Genomic DNA, 23823 nt, shown 5'->3' with positions numbered 1-23823 from the left:
ATACACTGCAAACTTGCCGCAAGTAGCACAAACAATGTTATCTTTTTTTTTTGTATTTATTAAATTAGTTGCGGCTGGTTTATAATTGATTAAATGGATCTACTACAAGTAGTAATAATCATTTGGATCAGCGCCATCTAGCGGTAGTGATTTTTTGGGCCAAAAATTGCTTCTGAAATTCTGAAAGAGAGCTTTAGGCAGCTTAGCCCTAGAGCCATTTAATTACTTATAAACCAGCCGCAACTAATTTCATAAATACAAAATAAAAAGTTAACGTTGTTTGCACTGTTTGCGGCAAGTTTACAATTTATCTATTACCCAAAAGTATAAATATATATGAGGTTGATATTCGTATAAAACATATACTGCAAACTTGCCGCAAGTAGCACAATTATCTTTAACTATTTATTTTGTATCTACGAAATTAGTTGCGGCTGGTTTATAATTGATTAAATGGCTCTACTATAAGTAGTTATAATCATTAGGATCAGCGCCATCTAGCGGTCGTGATTTTTTTGGCCAAAAATTGCTTCTGAAATTCTGAAGGAGAGCTTTAGGCAGCTTAGCCCTAGAGCCATTTAGTCACTTATAAACCAGCCGCAACTCTTGAAATAGATACAAAATAAATAATTAACGATGTTTGTGCTACTTGCGGCAAGTTTGCAGTGTATGTTTTATACGAATATTGACCTCCTATATATTTATACTTTCGAGTAATAGATAAATTGTAAACTTGCCGCAAACAGCACAGAAAATGTTGAATTTCCATTTTGTATCTGTCAAATAAGTTGCGGCTGGTTTATAATTGACAACATGGCTCTAGGGCCTAAAATATCTAAAGCTTTCCTTCAGAATTTTAGGGCCACTTTTTAGTTTAGAAATCTGAAACGCTAAAACCAGCCGCAACTAGTTGTGTAGATAGAAAATAAAAAGTTGACATTGGCTGTGCTGTTTACGGCAAGTTTACAAATAATCTTTTGCCTGAAAATCGACCTCCTATAAGAATATTAATACTTTTGTATGAATAATAATTTATCAATTGCATTGTAAAATTACGTGTGAAATGAAGAGTTAAAAGTAAAGTTTGAAATTATGTCATTGTTTACTGTCATTGAACATTTCGCATGTGTGCAATAAATTGATACAGGATTATACAGATACCTATTATTTTGCTGGGTGAGAAAGACGGATATTTGGTTTTGTTAGCATATTCCAGCGGTAATAATGCATATTTGGAATCTATGTTATATATCCCATCGACTTTATTTGTCATTTTACCTGCAGTAATGTATGACGTTCGTCCGGAGAGAAACATGCACATTTATTTCATGGGTGAGAATCAATTATTATAATTATATCACTTGAACAAAAAAAAAGCGATTACACTGGTTGTTTGTGCGGTCTGAGAATAAAGTGAAATAAAAATAGGTACTGCGGCCGCCGCGAACGCAAATCGCGGAGTCGCGACCGCGCCGCACTGCATATATTTATACAAAAATATATATGCTCTCAATGTATATAAACGTATTTGTTTTTGTCCCTTTTTAATGCAGACTGCACACTGTAGTTCGTAATAGTTCGTAGGGTTTGTACTTTATCTGCTAGCCAGTAAGTTGTTGAATTAGTGAGGTTATTTTCAGTCTGATTAATATTTTTTTAAGAGGCTGCCGTATTATACCTACTTATTGTATAATCCGAGTTTCTTTCTAATTACATACTTAAGTATACGGGAAACAATTAGTGCACAAATTTAGTTAATAAAAGTATTGCGTGTGAACGTGCGTGCGTGTGTGTAGACTGAAAAAATCTAGCTATATTTTACTCGAGGATGTCACGACGTGGTTGGGACGATCGTGGTACTCCAGAGCCAAATTTCGAGCGTAAACGAAAATTCAGTGAGAGTGAGCAGCAGTCTTACAGCAGCAATAGGAGTGGAGGCGGTGGTGGAAGTAGTAGATGGGACGAGGAGGGTCCGTCCAGGTACAGTAAAGACTTTGAGAACAAGAGGCACAGGAGAACCGAAGAAGATACCACGGATGACAGACAACAGCAGAGAAGACGCGAGGGTAGCGATGACAGGCCCAGGAGATCAGCTGATAGGTATTACGAGAACAGACATCGTGATGATGACGACAGATTTTACAGAAGTCGTTCACGCTACGAAATGGTAGGTGTTTTTCCCTCTCTCTCGAGGTTGGTCCACATATAAGTTTGGAACGTGTTTTGTACATGGAATTTACTTTTTTCTTTTCAGGCCTTTGTAGCAAAAAAAGATCCGTCACCAGAGTGGGTAAAAGGCAAGGCCAAAGTTGAACCAAAGCTAAAGCAAGAAAAAGACAAGTTGAATTTTTACATTTGTGAAAACACTAAGACAGTCAATGGTATTGCTTTAAAGTATGCTGAGCCAGAAGATGCTCACAAGCCGATAAAACGCAAATGGAGATTGTATCCGTTCAAGGGCGAGAAAGCCTTACCTGTGCTCCACATAGACAAACAATCAGTCTATCTGTTTGGCAAGGAGAGAAAAATTGCTGACATTCCGATGGATCATCTTTCAATTTCAAAGCAACATGCAGCTTTGCAATTTCGATTAGTACCATATAAAAAAGAGGATGGGGCAGAGGCAAAGCGCATCAGACCTTATTTAATTGATTTGGGATCTGCAAACGGGACATTCGTCAATAAAGTAAAATTAGAGCCAAGAATATGGCACGAGCTGGCCGAAAGGGACGTTATTAAATTTGCAGCAAGTACTCGGGAGTTTGTTGTTATTTGCGAGAAAAGTAAATATGACCACGAAGATGATGATGTCCACGAGTAAGTCGAACAAGTCACGTAAAATAATGTATAAAACTGTAAAATAAGCTGTATCCATACATATTTATAGGAGTTTCAAATTTTCTTTCATATTAGAGCTTGTTATAGCTTATATGCATATGTTATACTATTTAAAAAAAAAAAGAAATCATTCACGTTCAAAGTACAATAAATGAATTTGTACGTTTTGTACTTGAAAAATGTTTTGTTTTAAAATGTTATTCTAAATGTTGAATAAGTACGTATAATTTCAGTCATGTATAAATTAACTTAACATGTGAATTTATTTGTATACCTATTTAATAACGCTACCCAACATTTTCTTGAGAAAAAGCCTCAAGATTAAATTGATGAATCAAACAACCCAGGCTTTTTTGTATTTAACATAAAATGCCATGAACAATTTATTAATGTGAAAGTGAAAAATATGTAAAACAAGTACATGAAATAAAATTTCAGTTTTACATATACCAAACAAATCATACATATCGTTTACATTGAGCAATCTCGATTGTTTGTGTAAAAAAAACCTCACTTAAAAATATTTAATACACAATCATGTTCTTAGGTAAAAAAAAAAAAAATATACTTTGGCTCACAAAGTTTGTCGCTTGTTTAAACATAATTCCATAACGTAATTAAATAATACTAGTTATATCGATATGCTTATACTCAAGATATATCTTAAAATATGCATTACGCATGTACAGCGGCTTTTATCGTTCTTACAATAAATTACTAGCACAAAAGCTCTTTGTTCTCCTTAAAACCGAGAAATAACGCAATAGTTCGTTTTATTGTAAACTTGAAAAGTCCACTAGTTATTATTATTACTACACAGTCTTGGAGCGTCATGTAGCTCGTTTTAAAATAAAAAATAAAAAAATAAAAATGATTCACAAATCGGTGACCTTGTCCGTGTCCGAGTCAACATTCGCGTAACTCACTTCATCACTGTCACCCTCATCGAGGCCCTCCGTCTCCTGCCTCAGTATATTCAACAGTCCACTGTTAATCACCAAAGGTATATTGGCCCTCGCGCCTTGCAAACTCGACTTTGATCTCTGCAACCTCGCCCTGGGTAGACTCGCGCTGCCTTGCGAGAAGCTTATCGTAGAGTACGACACGATTGTCGAAGCGTTGCTCCTCGTCTCCTCGGCATCGTTGATCGTCCTCTCGCGCCTGTCGCTCGCGACCTTCTTCATCCTCCTCCAGTCGCTCAGCGAAGACACGCTCTCCCCGTTGCCCACCAGCTTGGCGTACGAGCCCAACTGCTTGAGGGACCTACTGTCACCTAAACTGGCCATGGATGAGCGCTTTCGGTTGTCCATCCACCCTTCCTCCTCCTCGTCCTCGTGGGCAGTCCGGGAATCGATGTCGCTCTTTTGGTCCGACGCGGCGTCGTCCAGGACACCTTTGTCATTACCCTCTTCGGTGCAGATATCGATGTACCTACTGGTATCGTTTGGATCATTGTTGTTGTCGATCGTCGCGCTTTGCACCGCTACCGGTATGGACTTGGGTATCTCGTAAGCCGCCCTCGGGTCCTTCGAATCGTCTTCCTCGTCGTCCAGCAGCCACGAGTACTTTGGCTCGATCGTCGGCTTGCTCGTGTCGTCAGAGCCGTCCTGGAAGAGCGGCTGCATGCTCAGGTTGGCCCTGAAGTGGCTCGACCTGTTGTACGGATTTCCTGAAAGAAGAAAACACCTAAAATATGTATACACAAAGTAACACGTTATTTACAATGTAAGTATATATACTTACCATTGACGTGGAACTGGTTAACAGGACTGAGCACGGCGTCCTCGGTGCTGTTCCTCAGCAGAAGTATGTACTCGAGGCAGTCCTTGAAACTCGGTCGCGCGTCCACGGAGCTCCAGCACTTGAGCATCAGCTGGTGCAGGCGAATCGGACAGTTGAGAGGCTTGGGTAGCCGGCCACCCGCTCGGACGTGGTGCAGCACCTCGATGTTGGTGCGCGCCTGGTAGGGCTGCTGGCCGAGGGACGTTATCTCCCACATGAGGACCCCAAACGCCCAGACGTCGCTCTGCGACGTGAAGACACCATCGACCAGAGACTCCGGGGCCATCCAACGCACCGGTAACAGCCCTTCGCCTTCCTGGATTCACACACATATGCATTCAGTTATAATTAGTTCATCGTTTTCTTTATTTGAGATTATGTATGAAAAAAAAAAAAAATAACTACTGTGAAACGTATAGTGGATTTTTATGTGTATACATATTATATACCTTGCGGTAGTAGTCGTTCTTGTAGATGTCACGGGCGAGCCCAAAGTCACCGATCTTGACGACGCGGTTGTCGCGATCGCGCGCCGACACCAGGCAGTTCCTGCAGGCGAGATCCCGGTGAACAAAGTGCAGCTCCTCGAGGTACCGGCAGCCCCGGGCCACGTCCTCGCACATCGACAACAAGTCCTGCAGCCGCAACGCCGACGGGTCGGTTGGCTTCAGCGACCTGTTGAAATCACCATGTACACATGTACAACATTCACATGACAAAGAAAATGTGTACACTCTGTAGTTCGCACCTGCTGTTTCTCAGGTAACTGAGCAAGTCGCCGCCAGCCATGAGCTCGAGCAACATGAGCGGCGGATCCGTGTCGAGGCAAACGCCGAGCAGCCTGAGCACGTGCTTGTGCTGGAACTGGCTCATGAGCTTGGCCTCCTGCAGGAACTCGTTCTTTTCCTGGGTCGACGCGCCCTTGCGCAGCGTCTTCACGGCTATGGGGGTCATGGATCCCGGGCCCTGGATGTCCTTGACGACTCCTTGGAAGACCTCACCAAAGGCGCCCTTGCCTAGAAATTTGGCCAGAGATATCTGCTCCCTCTGGATCTTTGGCGACAGAGAATCGCTCGCGTCCGTTTCCACGGCTGCCACGTACAGGGAATTCGCCTCGACAAAATTCCCGCGAGGTATCTCGCGCAGCGTCGCCAACTCGACGTGGGGCTTCAGCTTTATCGGCGCCTTTTTCTTCTTCTTAAGCTTCTGCTGCTGTTCTTCCTTTGACTTTTTGTTGAGCGCTACGGTGGATGCAAAAAAACAAAAACAATTGTTTGCCACTCATGCTCTCACGATGATGAATGATATTGAAAGACGCTTACGACAGAGAAACACGCAGAACAGGACGAGCGTGAGAATCGCCACTCCGACGCCCAAGATCAGTCCAAGGTGTTCCTGAGCGATCATCAGAGCCCTGGTCATTTCGCTGAGATCGACCACGGGACTGGTTTCGCTCCAGTTCCCGAAGCCATAATCGTTCCACGCCCTTGTCCTGAATACGTACTTTTGGCGCATGTTACGCGGGACGTCCCAAAAATCATCGGTTCCGTTGTACAACGTTATCCACTCGTTGGTCACGTTTCCCGGATCATAAACGTCGATCGTCCTACCTTGGAGATGGTAAAATAAGTTCTTGGAGTGCAGACTCTTGGCCGGCTCCCACCTGATTCGGTGGTTCGAGTTCTGTGACTTGACGAGCAACGGCACTCCCGGAGCCGTCGGTATGTCCTCTGCGATCAACAAATCATAAAAATAAACAAATACACACCCTAGTGACGTATTTTACAGTTGGGGAAAAAACGCCACTGTTCTCACCAAGCGTCTGGAAGGTGAACCTGTCGTCATTGGGCCACACGTAGTTGATCGTGCTGCCCCGGTACTTTAGTATCAGCCTGAACTTGTAGAGCTTCTTCGACAGCAAGTTCGAGACCTGGTAGACGAGCCTGCCGCTCACCTGCGCCGCCCTATCGACAGTCCGCCAAGTGTCTCTGTCGCCCTCCGCAAACTCAAGGGCGTAATCCGCGAGCAAATCTCTGGCGGGCAGCCAAGTGACGTTGATGGCCACGGAGCTAACTCCACTGAGCGTCAGATCGTTCGGCTCCGGGTGCATATTAAGGATCTTCTCGTCGCTCCGGCTGAACATATCCGTGTAGTTCTCCGGGTAAGCTCGCACGTGGACACCGTATTTCTGTCCCGGGGTGAGTGGCTGCAGGTACGTCGAGGCGTCCCCGTCCTTGACCTGTTTCTCGCCCAGCAGGGTGCCGTTGGCTGATCTCCAAAATACCTTATAGCGCACGAAATCGGCGTTCCAGAGCTCCGGCGGGGACCACTCGACCGAGGCCAAATTGGGCGTCAGCGCACGTACCTCGAGGTTCTCGGGACTCGAGGGCGGCCCGACATCGGTCTTGAGGAGCAGGCCCGCCCCGTACTGGTCGATCTCCGCGAACTCCTGGTCGCTGTAGTAGTTGGTCAGCGTAAGCCTGAAACGGTACTTGGTGAAGGGCTTGAGGCCCCGAACCTCGAACTCCCGCGTGTACGTCTGGTGCTTGGTCCCGTTTTCACAGAGCCTCTCGTTTTGGGGGTCTTCGAGGCGATCGCACTCGGCTACGTCGATTATGTACTTGGTTGCCGGCAACTTGTACTTTTCACAGCCCAGGTAAGCCTGGGCCTCGGGCAGCCGCACCGTGATGCTGCTCGAGCTCCTTGACACCTGCTGCACGTTGTACTGGGCGCGCTGGGGTATCAGGCAGTCGGGCTCGGGATACGGCTGCAGAGACTTGCCGATCGCTCGGATGCTTCGCGTGTCGTTTATCAGGTAGTCCTAGGGAAAATACGGAACTCGGTTTTGTTCGGGGCATGTGTTCATATATATACACCCTGCACTATAGTTCAACTGACCTTTATCGTCATGCTGTCTCCGAACCCGTTCTTGTCGGTGTAGTGAATTTTGCCCGTGTCCCTGTTCGACCAGTAGATGTACCTCTTGTCCGTGGTCAGAGACGTGGGCGGCAATCCTCGATCCGGGCCAGGCTGCACGACCAAGCTGCATATGCAGCCTTCGATGTCGGCGATAAAGAGCTGACCCTCGTCGGAGATCCAGTAGACGACGGGACTCGAGGGATCGGTATTATCGATGGTAAAAACCGGCTGGATCATCGGTTTGAAGGGACAGGAGCAGTCCTCCGTGTGGTTAAAAAAGGGCTGGACGTTCTCGCCATCCAGGTCGGACTGCATGACGAAGCCGAGACTGCTGGTGCTTAGCTCGAACCAAAACAGATTTCTAGGATACATGTACATTTTATATCTTTATTCGGTTTTGTCGATTACTCACGAGCTCATACATATATATGTATATTATATCTTACCCGGTCAGAGGAGCGATGTCCAGATTGACGATTCGCCGATTCCTTGTCAAGATTCTCGAGTACTCGTAATCTCCGGCCTCCCACACCGTTATGTCCAACTTCATGACGTGGCTCAGACCGGACTCCATGTCGGACTCGGTCCAGAACACGCTCCTCGATATCCAGTCGGCGCACAGGCTGAGCGCCGTGTTGTTCAGCGTAAGGATCTTTGTGATGCTTCGGCCGTCGGCGTCTGCCGTCACCAGCTCTTGCATCTCGTTGATCCAGAAGATCTTAGCTTCGGCCGCCAAGTTGGCCACCTCGACGGCTATGTGGCGCGTTATCGTGAGGTTCGAGCGCTCGTCGAGGTCGATCTTCTTAACGTCCTCCATCGTCGCCACCAGCAGCTGCGGCACCGGATTCTCGTTCTCCGTCGACACGGACACCGTATCGGTGAACGGACCCGCCCCTACCTCCGCAAAGGCGCGCACTTGAAAGTAGTACGCCGTAGCTGCCCGGAGATTGTGGACCGTGTACTCTGCAACGAGACGAGTTTTAGTCGCGTGTTTAATCGTTTAGCACAAGGAAAATCGTTATCGGCTCTCACCTAGTTCGGAGACTGTGACGTTGACGGAGTCGCAAATCAATACTTCCGCGCCGTCGACCAAAATCCAGCACTGGATCGTGAAACCCAGCACGGGTCCGTTGCCAAATTCCGGCATACCCCATCTGCCAAGTGTCTTTGTATTAAAACATGATCCTGCCGGTGGATAAACATTTCAACGTACTTCAACAGAGCTCACCTGAAAGTAGCAAAGTAGTCGACAGATTCGGCCAGCGGGTCTTTAAAGCTCTCGACAAAGACTCGTGGATCTGCCGGTTGGCTGGGCACGCTCTGGGGCGACCTGAGCACACGGCTGACGCGAGGCGCGGCGTCCCAGTAGGTGTAGGCCCGTATCGTGACCTCGAGCAGCGAGTAGGGCAACAGCTGATCGGCATTAGCGTAGCCAAGAGTGGTTCGGCTGGTCGTGACCGGTTGAGTGTTGACGTTGATGTAGTCGGTGAAACTGACCTCGTAAAAGATGCGCCCGTAGTTTGGACCGGTCACGGGCTGCCAGGTGACGCTAAAGTCGCGCCAGGTGCCAACGATCGCTATGCTGCTGACGTTCACCTTCCCGGGGCGTACGGCAATCGGCGTCAAGTTTTTCGGAACGCTCGGTAACGGGCCTCTCACAAACAGCGACAGGAGGCTCGAGTGATCGCTGATGTTGGAGATGGTGGCTGTAAATTTACCGTGGGCGTCGGTCGTCAAAGCACTCCGTGTCGAATCGAGGAAGAAGAACCGATCGGATACGTAGGATAACGAGTTGCCGATCGTGTTGCGTATCGTCGATACCTGGAACCAGGTGAGGTGCGTACGAGAATGTTATCACACGTTTGTAAAATAATGTATCCTAGTAAACGCAAACACTCACAACTTCGGGAAGGATGTCTTGATCGGTGGGCAGGTTGTCGGCAGTGAGAGATCGGTAGAGCTTAAAGTCATCCTCGGTATCGCCGACGATCCAGTAAACGTACCGATTGTCCAGATCGAGGGTCAGGCCAGAAACGCGACGGCCATCAAAATCGTCCTCGGAGCGGTACTGGCGCCTATCTTCGCCGTTAAGCCGAACGACCTCGACCGTTCGGCTCGTCGACCAGTACAGGTGCGCCTCCAACGAATCTATCAGCAGCCTTTGCACGATACCGGCTATCGCAACAGGTTCTCGGTGGGAACCATCCAAGTGCGACCGAAGTACCTGCCAAATACGACCAAAATAAATAATCGCCTGTCCAAATCAGCAATAACGCACGTATACTCACGATCCGCTTTTTCTCGTCGGCCCAGTAGATTTTCCGCGCAATCCAGTCAAAGGCCACTCTGTTCGCCGACGCCGCGTGCCTCATCAAACTCTTTTGGCGGCTCGTCGCGTTGTAAGCGTACACTCTCGAATTATCACCGACTATAAGCAACAAATCCTCGTGCCACGCCAAATCGACCACCAAGACCCTCTTGTCGCCGTCCAACTGCGTAACGTCCACCAAAGTCCGGACACCCTCGCCGATCAAGTCGCTCTGCAAAACGGCATCCCTCGTGGTCCACAAGATCGACGCTTCCAGATCTTTCCTGAAACACCAAGCAACCACCACTCGTTAAAATCGCTCGCGCGTAAATCGATTGTGCACCCACCTGAGCGTGCGGATCTTAAACTCCTCGGACCAGGGCCCCTCGCCGGACCTCGATCGGGCCGCAATCTTGACACTGTAGACCGAGCCGTCCCTCAGTTCGTCGACGACGCGCTCGGTCCCCCGAATGTCGCGCACCTGTATCATCTCCCCGTTGACGTCGTCCTCGAGCATCAGACTGTACGACCAGTTGGACCACGCGCTCAGAGGACTCTGGCCAGGCAGGAGCTCGGGCCCACGCCACGATATCCTCGCCCGATCGGCCAGCGCCAGACCCTGGACCCTCGTCGGCGGTCTCGCTGGTATCGGCGTCGGCTGGCGCTCGTCGGCCACCACTTGCAACTTGACGAAGGAATCCTCCCCGTCTCTATGTGCGACGCTCTCGTTTGTAAATTGATCATATTGATATTTTTCTCGCTCCCTGTATACCTGGTGAACAGCACGCTGTGGAAGAAGCGAAAGTCGTTGGGCTCGTAGCTCTCGGCGAAAACCTCCGGCCCGTTGGTCCAGTAGAACAGCCCGTTCGCCATCGAGATCGAGGACGCGTTCTTGAACTTTGGCTGCTTGGCGTTCACCCGCACGTCGACTATGATCTTTCCGTCCAGGGAGACGGACTTTACCGTGTTTTCCGACTTGTAAGCCACGAGCAGCCGCCTGTTCGCGTAGTCGACCAAGAAGGCTCCCAGGTGCTGCTTCTTCAGGATCAATTGTGGCTGCGAGCGAGAGAAGGGCGTTTAATGGTTGTACGGATTCACCAAGAAGAGAAAAAGGCGTTTGTACCTCTGGCTCGGGTTTCCGGCCGAGCTCACCGAGGTCGACCCTGTAAATACCCTCGCCAGTCAGCCAGAAGAGGTAGCCGTTGTAGGGATCGACCTCGAGCTGTTTGGGCTGGCTCATGAGCTCGGTGAGAAGTTCGGTGACGTTGCCGCCGTCCAAGCCGGTCACGCCGATCTCCCAGTACTCGGTGGTGTCGTTGGAGCCCGCCACGAAGAGCCGCGAGCCCAACCAGTCCACCGACAAGCTCCAGGGCCGAAAGTCCGTGGTGTTCGGGTCGAGGAGAAGGACGAGCTCGGGATTGGCCGTCCCATCGATCGGCGCCACGTACAACCGGTCGCTCGAGTCGCACAGGTAGAGCCGGGAATCGGCGAAATAGACCACGCTGTCTCGGATCCGCTCGGCTGTCCACACGAGGGGACTCGACTCCATACCCGGCCGGAAGATCTTGTTTCCGCTGGTCACTATCAGGCTCGGCTTATCCGACGAGTTGGCTGCGGGAAAATCGGCCAAGTATAAGCATACACTTTGCACATGCCAAAAAACATCTAGGTACCTTCCGGCTCCAAAAGGGTTGTCACGAAGGTCGAGGTCGATGGCCCTTCGCCCTCCGAGTTGCGCATCGTCAGAGCGACCGAGTAGTTGGTGTTGGCCTCGAGGTTTTGGAACATGAAGCTGTCGTGGGTGATCGGTATGTCCTGGAAAGGCACAAATGGCGTTACATATGATGTATACGTGTACACACACGTGTTGCGAGTATACGAACTTTCAGTTGAAAAGCCTCGTGGCCCCGCTGCTGGAGTCGCAGGACGTACGAGTAGAGCGGCCCGTTGGTGAATGGTCCCGGCTTCCAGTTGACGTAAATCCTCGAGTGGTCGATGGCCAGTGCCTTTAGAATGACGGGCGCCGAGGCTGGTGGGCCCCTCGGGAACGTCAGCACCCGCTCGCTGGGCTCGGAAAACAACGCCTCGTCGGCTTCGTCTTGCGCCGACGTTAAAGTTATCGCCAATCGGAACTGCATGGATTAAAAAAAAAAAAAAAAAAAAAAAAAAAAAAAAAAAAATGTATTTTACGCCGTGTTTTTCCAGGATGAGGAGCTATAGAATCTCATACCCGGTAACTCGTGTAGGGCTGGAGGTTGTGGATGAAAATTTGATTGTTGCCGTTCCAAGTCTGATAACTCCCGTACTGCCAGCGGCCCTCCGCATTGTCGTGCCTCCATTGCGCAAAGTAGAGCACCCTAAAGTCGCGTTGGCCCAAGCTCGCGTTGTCCCACTTGAGGGTGAGCGAAGTCTCGGCCAGCGAGTCTTTGACCAGAACCGGCGTGGGCGGTACTCCAATTTTAGCTACACATTTTCAAAAAAAAACCCCCATTAGAAAAAATGACGTATACTCCGTCATATATGGTATACACTCGTAACAACACGTATGAAGTTATCGTCAAACTCCTCCAGACGCCAAGACGTGTATAATAACAATTAACCTTCTCGATGGGGGGGAAAAAAAAAAAAAAAAAAAAAAAGAAAAGAAAAGAAAAGAAAAGAAAAAGAAAACAATAATTAGCTGATGATTCACGCACGTATATGCGCAAGTGAGTTTAACGAGATGACACGAGGGTAGGAGCGGAGTGGAGTGCGCGTAAGTGCCTACAAGTACATACATTATAACAAAAGAAGGGGAGGAGGAGGAGGAGAAAAAGGGTCGAAGGAAGAAAAAAAAGTAAAAAAAAAAAAAAAAAAAAAACAACAAAAAGAGTTGGTTGAGCACAACGCTGAGATATTATGTCGTTGGAGGGTCACGCCGCGGCGGTGGCGAGAAGAAGATCGTCGAAGCGGCCTATCAGTACGGTGGGCGAGGCGCGTAGGCGCGAGCAAACCTTCAAGGAGTACAGCGCGATATTGGAGAAGCACAGAAAGGAGTTTGAATCGCGGTGGAAGGTGAACAACAACCGCGCCCCTGGCGGTGGGAGTAAGGCCGAGCTGGGGGAGTTTGAGAGGATCAAGACCCTTGGCACGGGGGCCTTCGGCAGGGTCATGCTGGTCAGGCACAAGCAGAACTCGGGCCACTTCGCCATGAAGATCTTGGAAAAGAAGGAACTCGTCAGGACGAAACAGGTCGGGCCGTCCGTTCATTTCACAATTAGGCTACAAGTAATAAAAAAAATATATGAACGATCAAGCGGGCAGGTCGAGCACACGCACAACGAGAGGCGGATCCTCCAGAGCATACGCTTCCCGTTCGTGGTCCACCTCGAGCACTGCTTCAAGGACAACTCGTACATATACATGGTCCTGCCGTTCGTCAACGGGGGCGAGATGTTCACGCACCTCCGGAAACTCGGGAAATTCGACGAGAACCTGTCGCGCTTCTACGCCGCCCAGGTGGCCCTCGTGCTCGAGTACCTGCACAAGTGCAGCCTCGTCTACAGGGACCTCAAACCCGAGAACATACTCATCGACAGCGAGGGCTACGTCCGCGTGACCGACTTTGGCTTCAGCAAGATGATCGAGAACAGGAAAGGAGATCGACCCCTTGTTTTTTTTTTTTCATTTCATTTTCTGCATCTTTTGCATGCACATGAGAGAGAGAGAGAGAGAGAGAGAGAGAGCGAATCGTAATCGTAATTCCGTATACAGGACGTGGACGTTGTGCGGGACGCCGGAGTACCTGGCGCCGGAGATCATACTGTCGCGGGGGTACAGCCGGAGCGTCGACTGGTGGAGCTTCGGGGTCCTCATTTACGAGATGAACGCCGGCTACTCGCCCTTTTACTCGCAGGAGCCGGTCAAGATCTACGAGAAGATCACTTCGGGCAAGTACCGGTGTCCGGGTTTCTTCAGGGAGGACCTGCGCGACCTGATAAAGCACCTGCTCGAGGTCGACCTCACGAGGCGCTACGGGAACCTCAAGGCCGGCCCGGAGGACGTCAAGAAGCACAAGTGGTTCCAAAAGACCGATTGGCTGGGAATCTACAACAGGGAGATCGTGCCGGGTTTCGTGCCGGCTTGCAGCAGCCCCGGGGACTTTAGTAACTTTGACTCGTACGACGAGCAAGAGCTCAAGGTCACCAGTCACGACCGATTTGCCGAGGAGTTTAAGAATTTTTGAGGCTGCCCGCCGTATCACCTTACCCTTGTAAACTATAAGTAGAGAGAGACCAAGTATTACGTTAAAGTGTGGGTGTCTGTGTATGCTGTGTACAGACTCACTTTTATATATACACATCCCTTTGTAAATAGTGTTTAACTGGATCGTTCGGATTATTGTTGATTACCTTTTGCTTGTTTGAAGTACTGGTTCACGGCGTTTTGACAGCCTATCGTGCAATAAAGTTCCTTGACGTACAGCAGTTTCTGCGTTGCGTTCTGTGCGTTATAGGGGTCATAAGGAATTTCCATCAATTTACATCAATTTTATCAATTTTGATTGAGAGTTGGCAACGAACTTACGCAAACTTTGTGACAACTCGAATTGAGAGCCTCCCTCCATACGAGGCAGCCGACGGAGCACTGTAAATAAAATATGTTGTATTGAAAAACAAACAAAAAAAGAAAAGACCTGAAATTCGTCGTATCAACATTAATCAAGGTTTTCTCCGATACACGATAATTAGATGATGGCAAAAGTATATAGGCGGCAACGTTACCGGTTACGCTTTTGACTGACCAAAACGACAAAATAATCCTTGGGAATCACCGTTTACTTTGGCCAACGGCTCTTGTTTTCGGCAACCTTCGATAATTGTGGGCGAGAAAAAAAAACGGAAAGAAGGAAAATGAGATGGGTACCTACAGGGGAACTCCGCAAGCTCGCGAGCAAGTGACATTATTCAGTCGCACGGCAATTGCGCTATTTCCGTCGAAAGTCAACGCCACGCCGAGCCCATCTATATACATATACACATATGCGATGTACATAGTCAATTGTCAGGAGGAGGGTAAAACTCTGTGAAATATAATTGTATACGCTTACGCACGAGTGCGCGTGATCTTACTGGCAGCTAGCGTTTTTGGCGTTTCACATTTTTTCGTTTACGGAATAAGAATATCGACTTACAAATATACACGGTATAGTTTCGAACATTTCATAAATCTATTTACGAAGGAAGTGCCTTTACTGTGACTAATGAAAAAAAAAAAAAAAAAAAAAAACAATCTGTTCCACAGAAAAGTCGTACTATAATTGTTAATTACCATTTAACAAAGTATTTTCCATGTACAATAAAAAACAAAAACAAAAACAAAAAGAAATTAAAAAATGCATGCGTAAATTAAAAATTTGACGCGATCTTTGAAGCAGTGCGCACGAGTTATTGGTGTAAATCAATCTTTTCCCGCTGTACCCACGCTCCGTGAAAATTTATCTACCGCCTGCATCTATATACACGCATTCATTTACGACCAGCAAGCCCCTCCCACACAAAGCATAATCAGTATATTATAGCGAGAGGTGGTTGCATATGTATGTGCTGGCTTGCACTTTTGTTCCCGTGCGTTTCCAATGCGTTTACTAAAAAAAAGGAATTTCCAACACGCCGTTAAAAAAAAAAAAAAAAAAAAAAAAACGATGATAAGCACATGTACGTGTAATTTTCAAGGTTTTCAAGGAATACTTGTACGTATACCTTAGCTGCGTGTAGAGAAGAGAGGAAAGTGATGTACCAAATGGACAGGTATCTGCCTTATTTTTATCTAATGCTGTTTTTTGCAACACGTGGTTTCCTGCTTTGAATCTCCAGTTGCCCGTTGTTTGGCAAACACCGTTTTGTTAGTGTACTTACTGATCAAAAAAAAAAAAAGAAAAAAAAAATCAGCAATTTTGTTTTTACGGCTCCTTTTATTACATTTTCAACCTCAACTGTCGCAAATTTAATGTATACCTTGCAAAACAGCTGTACCAAAAACGCACGAGCCAATAAATGTTTGAAGAAAAAAAAAAAAAAAAAATCCAAGCGAGTTATGCGCGTAATTAAACGCACACGTGCGCCTCTGTGAAAAAAAAAAGAAAAGAAAAGAAAAAATACCGAACAAAGCTTCCTCGTTACACTTATCAGTCGTACGTACAGATATGTAGCTACAGAAACAAACCGTCGTTGTATATCAGGGCTTAGTCAGCTCTGCCTTTTATTGCCTATATCTTTTCCCATGTACATGTACTACGTAATTCCTATACGTATATACTCTTTCTAGGATAATTTTTTTCTTTTTCTTTCCAACCGCGCCGCGTATATACACAATATAATCATATATGCGCATATTACGTTAGTTGTTACGAACGATGAAAAAGTCTCGATCATTTCTTTCTTTTCTTCTTTTTTTTCTTTCCTCCTTTCTTTCGCATCGACAATTGGCTGAACGCCGGAAACCGGCCCCATTGTCTATGGCGTCGTCGTCGAGAGACGTATATATATACATACACATATAGCTATAGCTACGTACATACCATGCAATGATAATACAACGCCGTGGGACGGTTTATTTTCTATATTCAAATTAACGTCGTTCCGATGACTTTTGAAAGAGACGTGATAAAAAGGGGACTCTGCATGTCCATGTATACTTGGCTTAAACTTTGAAAAGGTGAAAAAAAAAAAAAAAACCATAAAAAGAGTGAACCTTGACTTATTTTTTTTCTTTTTTAATTTTTCTAATCTGTCGAATGGATGGACGAGTATATAACGTGGCTGACGCTGTTAAGTACACTTACGTGATCGACTCTGCATCTGAGGCCGCAGCTAACTTCGGCGCCGGCATCGTCTCCTTCGACCTGCAAATTTAATTCGTGATTGAACGAGATTTGCCGATTTCTTTGTGCAACAATAACCGTCGCATTTATTACAGTTGATGTTTAATTTTTTGTTCCTATCTGTATGCGTCTCAAAGTAAAACAAGGGAGAAAAGATCGATTGAAATCTTTGTTGCCAACACAGTGGTCTTATTGTTGAACGCCCGCCCAAACTTATGACAGTTCATTTATTCAACCATCGGAGAAAAGATCGGTTTATTTCTAAAATTGGATCTTGGGATTCATTGGAGCTCTCAGTTTAAGCTTTTATTTTATTTTAATTTTTGTCGCTGTAAATCCGAGTATCTTGAAATGCACATTTCTAGCGTATTTTTGGAATTTATATTTTCTTATAAAATATACCGCGTTTCAAGAAAAAATAAACTGAAACACGTACGTAAACTATTTCACTTGTTCCGTTGAACTAAGCAAAATTTCTTTCTTTGACTATTGACATGAGAAGGCTGTAGAAAGTGAAGCAGTGCTGTCACCGGTTGAACACACTCGTATGCGCGTTTTATCCATGATAGTTCCCGTTTAAGGTGTTCGATTCAGTATTTAATAACAAATGTTATTTAAAAAATGAGCAATTTCAACTATACCTGAGCTTTAAGCTTGAATCAACCGTGTGGTAAAATAACTTTCCCATGGACTCGTTGCGTGCAAAAAAAAAATGTCATTCCCCGTGTCAAATTGTTATGACTTGATAAGTAGTGGCGATATAATATTATGAAACAAGCGTGAGTATAGTTATCTCGATCGTCCTCCGCTCTGTCATCCTACCGCTACAATGTGTACTTATACACGTATGTGTTGCTGCACTCGATATTTAGTTGAGGCAGCGTGTATTTTGTTATTTTCAAAATTGTACACAAACGTGCCACAGCCTTGGTCTACATGTCTGATGTATATATTTCTCGATCGTACCAATCATATACACTTACCGGTTTTAAATAATCGTGCGATCGGTTAATTTTTTTTTTTTTTTTTTCTCAAAACAACACAGTCCGGTACGGGAAATGAAATAATTGCTCGCAAAGTTTAATTGCAATCAAAATTTATTACTTGCACTCGGTGAGTAACTCTGAGTCAAGTATGCTCGTATACAACCTAATTGTTCTCGAGGACACATACTTACGTTATGTGTGTGTCTTTGAAAAATCTTAATCGCGTCAAGTAGCTTACGTTTCACGGAGTTCATTCATGCGTCCCGGCTGATGTACGTAGTTACGTGTTTTCGCGTCACGTGACATATTCGGTCGATCCTCGACCGATAAAGTGACGTAATTCTTCTTATTCTTTGAAAATCACATGTTTTCAAACGACGGCTTTTTCCCATTAATTTTTTTATCCAAAAAAATTACACAACAAAGTTTCTTAGAACCCATTAGAACATTACCAATTCCAAAGCTCCATTCCATCCAATTTCAAAGCTCTGCTTGACGTTTTCCCCGTACAAGTTGATATTGTTTATAGAAAAAAAAAAAAAAAAGAAAAAAAAAGAAATTATTCAAAAAATATTGGTCGCTTGCTTATCAAAGATGCCACCATTACACTTATGGACACACGCATATCTTGGGCCAAGTATGCCCCGATAACGTAACAGCCGTTGCGAATGAAGGGGGACACATCGTGCAGTAAAAACGCATAGCTAAAACCCGAGCAGCGATGAATAAAGGAGAAAGAGAGTAAAATGCCGGGGAGGCGCGCTTTTAATACACCATATAATATAAGTATATACCGTGTGGGTATACGCACCGTCGGCGCAGTTATAGAGTCGATTAATGAAACACGGTACAGTCCGGACAAAGAGTTGGCGCGCAAGTCCCGAGAGAGCCCGATCTTTTCGCTCAATTGATACGTCCTTCGCGCAAGTGTACGCGTTGGTGGGGCCCGAGTTTTGGCGTGTGAGATGACAAAAGGAAAACAAAGTTCCTTTACCCAGGACATGCGTAAAAGGGGGCCCGCTTCGGACGCGTGAGAGCCGCGACCGGCCAGCTTTTCGATCCCCGGCTTATAAGTTATACATGAATATGGGAAACGTGCGCTAATGGGTGTATCAAGTGCGCTTTTGCTACTCGTATTGTTATTTTTCATCATCATCATCATTTTAAAGAGGATTTTTACACTCGTCGGTGCCTTTTTTCTCCCCCTTTTTTTGATGTTTGCCTTAAACGCCCTTTTTCTGGACACGCTTAATTTGCCAAACGACGGAGGATTCGTTTATTACGCACTGCATATTATATGGCTTTGTTTCAATGCCTCCTTTTATTTATCAATTTTTTACGAAACCACAATAACTGGTATTATGGAATTTTCAAAAGATACTAATATATATTTTGTATTTTTATTGGGGACATTTTAATTTCAAGGTTCAAATGGTTGCAACTCTTTGTGTGTGATGAAAGAAAAAAAAAAAAATTATTGATAGCATAAGTTAAGTATAGCCTATACACAACCGTTTAACGAAATTTAATAAAAATATTGCTTATTTTAAATTAATAAAATTGTAATGAGGAATACGAATTTCAAAAAATAACGATTAAGAGTCTAATGACAAATGAATTACAGTAGTTTATTTTTATTTTTATTTATGATTTTACGTATTGAATAATAATTGTTCCAGTTATCAACATCATTATGTATATATCTATATTGTATTGTGCTGCGTGTTTTTATGGAAACTCAAATTTTTTTTTTCCCATGTATTATAGCAAATGCTCATTTACATACTTGATACGTTCATACAGCAGAAACGATCCCTGTTGTACAGAGGTGGTAGAGCGTAAAAATCGAGAATACATTTTTTCCGAGATAATAAACAAGTATATGCGAGCTTTGGTAAAATCACTTTCATACTGTTAAATATATTCGATCAACGATGGAAAGTACGTTTATAACAACCAACGATCGTTAAATTTCACAACGTCTGAGTTGCCAGACAGCCTTGCCTCCTATTGAGGTACGCAGCTTTAATAGCCGTACCTTTTAATTTATATTATGCAGCCTTCGTATAATATAGTTTATGCACACAATAAAAAATAGACAGCATCGAAGGGCCATTGTGTATACTCTAAAGAGGCACGTTATTCTAGATGTAACGTTATCATGGATGCAAAAGTGAAACTTTTATAATTTAATTGGTGGTTACACTACTCATTGTTTGTATTTACGTTGTCGGACCTTCAATCACATAATTAGTTGCGATGAATAGATTAAGCAGAAATGCAAGACAAAAAAGTCATCTATATTTTTAATTTGTTGATTAATGCACCGGGAAATTATTCCAAAAGTTGCTCGCGATGTTCGTTAATGAAGCATTTTTTTTTTTTTTTTTATACAAATGGAAATTACCAACCACATTATTTTACTGGAGATGAGTAAACTTGGTTTATTTTTTTTAACAAAAAAATTATTCTTAAAATTTGCGAATGTAAAACGTGCAATGCTGAAAAAGTAAAATAAAATCGTTTTGAACTGAAAATTTAAAAAAATACGATTTTGCTAATGAAGAAAATTAAAAACTTGATTTAAAAAGTTATCAAACACTTGAATTTTTTATCTTCTACGTGTCGAAGAGGGTAAGTCTCGGCGAAAAGTAAAATTACACAATAAGTAGTACCGAGAGACGTCGAGTTGTATTTTAATATTTCTTCTCATTTTTTTTCCCATTTACTCTACGCGCTATGGTATAGTTTTTCTGTCCGATATTCACTTTCTCCGCACTGCCGCACTGGCTCCCAACATCAACAATATGTGATCCGAAAGTTATAATAATTGGGCGCACAGTCGCTTGTTTTCCACGTTAATTAAGCGAGTAATTCTCGTAAGGTGTTCACTCGCGTATGCATTACTGCACGTATATTCGCTTTCGATTTCGCACGAATTTTCCTCGGAGATGACGAACCGATGAGCAAATCGCGCATATTTTTTTTCTTCCTCGCGGGTTGGCGAACCTATACTCCAAAGAGAGGGAAAGCGAGCTCGTGCGCTTGTATGGTTATTTTTTCTTTTTTCCAAACGAATGAAATCGTTTTTTTTTTTTCCCCTTCAATTTACAAACCGTGTGTGCAGGGTACAAACGCCGTACAGAGAAAAATATACTTTATAGTGGGTATATCTCTGACGCGACGCGTAAAACATAATTGAGTTTGCGCGCGCGAGTTTTCGAGGGTGTATGTGTCTCTCTGGCATGTATGGAGGTGACGTCATTTATGTGTATAGGGGGGGGGCTTGACGAGGCTTGTAAATTAACGTAAGAATGTTAGGTACATGCACTTTATGATGGTGGTGTCGACGAGTCAAAATGTGATGCATGTATTTTTTTAGATGAGAAAACAAAACCAAAGTGGTCGTTTTTTCAATAACCCATGAAAAGGCTGAAAATTAGGTTGTTACCAAACTGTAAGAAAAATAATTTTAAAAAAATTGACGTAAGAAATCATCTTTGAAGAAAAAAGAAACGCGTTACGTTCATTTCAGGCATGCCAAAGGGTCTTTACATTTAGGTTCACGATTAATAACAATGAGGAAAGAACAAAAAAAAAAAAAAAGGGGGGGGGGGCAAAGAAAATTGAGGCATGCGCGAATACGCATGTACCTATCCACTTACACGACGTACAATTGTTGATTCGCCAATATCAATTCAAGCATCAGTTGGAGTAATGAAATAATGCGTATTAATGGTTTCAAAATAAATCATCCAATTGTTGGGATTGGATTGATAAACTGAAACAAAAGTTGATACGAGGAGTCTTGGGGGGCTGATTTCGTTGCATACTTACATTATTATTGACAGTGCGCTTCTTCTTGAAAATTATTTTCACCCAAAAGTTTGCCAGTACACATTAGAAGTAAATGTAACTGTAATATTCGTAGGTATAATTGAAATATGCCCACCTCTGCGTGCAATAGAAATAAATTCACTGATACAAAAAAAAAGGTGTCTTTTATGCTTTTTCTTCGCAGTTCATATATATTAGGTATGCGCATACAATTGAAAACCTCGATCCCGATAACGAATTTGACGTCACGTTCGCCCACGTTTCACCCTACACTACCATCTACGATCGGAGGAACGGGCGTTGGAAATCTGAATGAAAATTTTTCCCGATCTCAAGATCGGTAGGGATACCGTGATGCGAAAGCACGTTTATCCTAAAACTTTTTCAACGGTTGGCTGGTAAAAAAATCCAAATGGTCGCGAGGAGCAAGAATTTGTGGACGAGAAATCCCAAGCGTGTCAACGTACACACCCAATCTAAAACCAGGCTCGCGGTAAAATAAAGTCCCTTGTACTGCGTGTGCTTACAAATTATAAAAAAAAAAAAAAAAAAAAAAAACCTGCCTGCTCGTCGTCGACGCTCTCGCAGCCCGCACTGCACCGATCCTCGATACTCTTCGGCTCTGGGGTGCGGGCCTCCTGCAGTTCCTCCGGCAGATAGGCGCACTCGTAGGCCCCAAGCCTCACCAGCAGCAACAGCCACAGCCACGTTGTCCGATCCCTTGTCATAATATAATCTCTCCCTCGCCGCTATCGCCCTCCAATGTATTTTGGGATATTGTGCGTGGGTCCCTTGAGCGCAATGATCTACCGCTCCGGCATACTTTCCAGGGCAATCGTTATCGCCGCGATAATCATCGTTGGGCCCTCCCCGGCTTCAGCTGAACGCGGCTCATTATTGACACGACTCTCGTGCCCTGGTACAAAAAGGCACGAGGTGGATGACGATTTTCTTCTCAAATACGCATACGAGGCGATTCTTTCGTGCTATGAGTCACTATGTAGCTCCGCGTTATTCGTCGTGGCGCGCGATGCCAAGATATTTCTCACGCAGATTCCAAAGTCTCTTCTCTCACGTTGCAACGCGACGGCTTTCGGCGTATAACGGCTCCCCTGCCGGATCGGTTTGCGCTTTCTCCGGAAAAACTCTCTTAACCTTCTTTTGGTGCTTCCCTTCAACTTGTGATGCCGATTTTTTTACCGATACAGGTATAAGTTGGCTCGCACTTTTTATAAACAAAAAAAAAAACAACTCAAAAGCACGTTTGATCACACAAACACACGTATGTAACTATACATATTTGAGCATCCAATCGAAACTTCACTGTTTACATTTAAAACAACGCGTACAGCGAAACAATAAAAATTACCGATAATTCGACAATTCGCACCAAGTGCCAGTTTAAAGTTTAAAGTTCGCTTTGGCACTTGAAACTAAAACAAAAAGGCAACTCGCCGAAGCTGTTTGTATTCGGTAGGGAGAAAATCGGCGGTGAAATTTTCGGAAGATTCGATGATCGGTGTATTATATGCGCACCGAATACAGCAGAGGCCGCGTGAAACCGATGCGATCGCGCGGGCGGATGCCGATACGTGAGAACAGGCGCGCCACCGGGAGCCGACTGACGAGAGTGAAAAAAAAAAGGGGGGCCCCGACCGAGGCTCCGTGCGTATGGGCTCTCCTCTATTATCTTCCATATTATAGAGATAGCCTCTGTCGCGCGCGTTGCTTCATATGGGCTATGATGGGTGTCTCGCGCTGCACTGCTCTCCTCCACCGCCTCACAAAATGTCACTGTAGCCGTATAATGGTATAATATGGCTGGTTGGCCCCCTCGTCTCTCTCTCTCTCTCCACTGGGACCCTCATTGCTCCACACTGCCATGGTTGTTGTACCTACTACGTATAACGCCATTAATCACTTTTGTCGGGGAGCTGCTTCCTTCGTTTTAATCGCTAATACATATTATATACTTATTCTCTCTTTTCGTACATTGTACTCGCGAGGCTGGCATCAGGAGAGTCTACTCGACGTTTCTTAATGTACCATTTTACAGCTTGATAATAATAATAATTTTAAAAAAGGGGAGGGGGAAGGAGGGACATTAGTCGCGTCGCTAATTTTATGTACCTAATCATCACAATTTTGTCACTCGGCGCCGAGGTGCGATTTCGAAAGTGCGGCATCGCGCGAAAAATCGCGCAGTTTCGGTGACTCCGTTGTCACATCCAACGCGGCTGGATTTTTGCTGAAATAAGCGTGATTAGGTGTTTTTTTTTTTTTTTTTTTTT

General features: G+C 45.0%; 3 protein-coding genes across 3 annotated transcripts; 2 read left to right on the top strand and 1 right to left on the bottom strand.

The window, feature by feature from the left end:
- Positions 1–1480: 1480 nt before the first annotated feature.
- Positions 1481–3274, top strand: LOC106647592 (smad nuclear interacting protein 1). Its single transcript, XM_014364062.2, has 2 exons — positions 1481–2167; positions 2255–3274. The coding sequence occupies exons 1-2, from the start codon at positions 1829–1831 to the stop codon at positions 2819–2821; spliced, it is 906 nt and encodes a 301-aa protein (XP_014219548.2). The 5' UTR covers positions 1481–1828; the 3' UTR covers positions 2822–3274.
- On the bottom strand, positions 3130–22260 carry sev (receptor protein-tyrosine kinase sevenless). The gene is made up of 22 exons (XM_014363865.2): positions 22096–22260; positions 16671–16730; positions 14414–14473; positions 14239–14329; positions 12078–12310; positions 11731–11979; positions 11521–11662; positions 10971–11458; positions 10620–10903; positions 10195–10557; positions 9828–10131; positions 9440–9763; positions 8768–9360; positions 8572–8693; positions 7986–8502; positions 7519–7900; positions 6436–7441; positions 5943–6350; positions 5369–5861; positions 5070–5295; positions 4582–4936; positions 3130–4507 (listed from the first exon to the last, which is right to left on the bottom strand). Exons 1-22 carry the CDS (start codon positions 22258–22260, stop codon positions 3714–3716), a joined length of 7659 nt encoding a protein of 2552 aa, XP_014219351.2. The 3' UTR covers positions 3130–3713.
- On the top strand, positions 12746–14072 carry LOC106647591 (cAMP-dependent protein kinase catalytic subunit 1). Its single transcript, XM_014364061.2, has 3 exons — positions 12746–13078; positions 13151–13475; positions 13597–14072. The coding sequence occupies exons 1-3, from the start codon at positions 12746–12748 to the stop codon at positions 14070–14072; spliced, it is 1134 nt and encodes a 377-aa protein (XP_014219547.2).
- Positions 22261–23823: the final 1563 nt, after the last annotated feature.

The sequence above is a fragment of the Copidosoma floridanum genome, unplaced genomic scaffold (assembly GCF_036245765.1).
Source record: "Copidosoma floridanum isolate Cflo_tuat_1 unplaced genomic scaffold, Cflo_Japanese_pri ptg000007l, whole genome shotgun sequence".
NCBI lineage: Eukaryota > Metazoa > Arthropoda > Insecta > Hymenoptera > Encyrtidae > Copidosoma > Copidosoma floridanum.
This window is presented reverse-complemented; position numbering and strand designations above follow the sequence as displayed.

Bases quoted from the DNA above. Each gene is read 5' to 3' on its own strand.
- LOC106647592 (XM_014364062.2), top strand. From the start codon at position 1,829: ATGTCACGACGTGGTTGGGACGATCGTGGTACTCCAGAGCCAAATTTC. The intron at 2,168-2,254 runs GTAGGTGTTTTT...TTTTCTTTTCAG, and splicing joins GTCGTTCACGCTACGAAATG to GCCTTTGTAGCAAAAAAAGA.
- LOC106647591 (XM_014364061.2), top strand. From the start codon at position 12,746: ATGTCGTTGGAGGGTCACGCCGCGGCGGTGGCGAGAAGAAGATCGTCG. The intron at 13,079-13,150 runs GTCGGGCCGTCC...TCAAGCGGGCAG, and splicing joins AACTCGTCAGGACGAAACAG to GTCGAGCACACGCACAACGA. The intron at 13,476-13,596 runs ACAGGAAAGGAG...GTAATTCCGTAT, and splicing joins CTTCAGCAAGATGATCGAGA to ACAGGACGTGGACGTTGTGC.
- sev (XM_014363865.2), bottom strand. From the start codon at position 22,260: ATGACAAGGGATCGGACAACGTGGCTGTGGCTGTTGCTGCTGGTGAGG. The intron at 11,980-12,077 runs GTATGAGATTCT...TAATCCATGCAG, and splicing joins AGCCCTACACGAGTTACCGG to TTCCGATTGGCGATAACTTT. The intron at 6,351-6,435 runs GTGAGAACAGTG...TGTTGATCGCAG, and splicing joins GTTCACCTTCCAGACGCTTG to AGGACATACCGACGGCTCCG.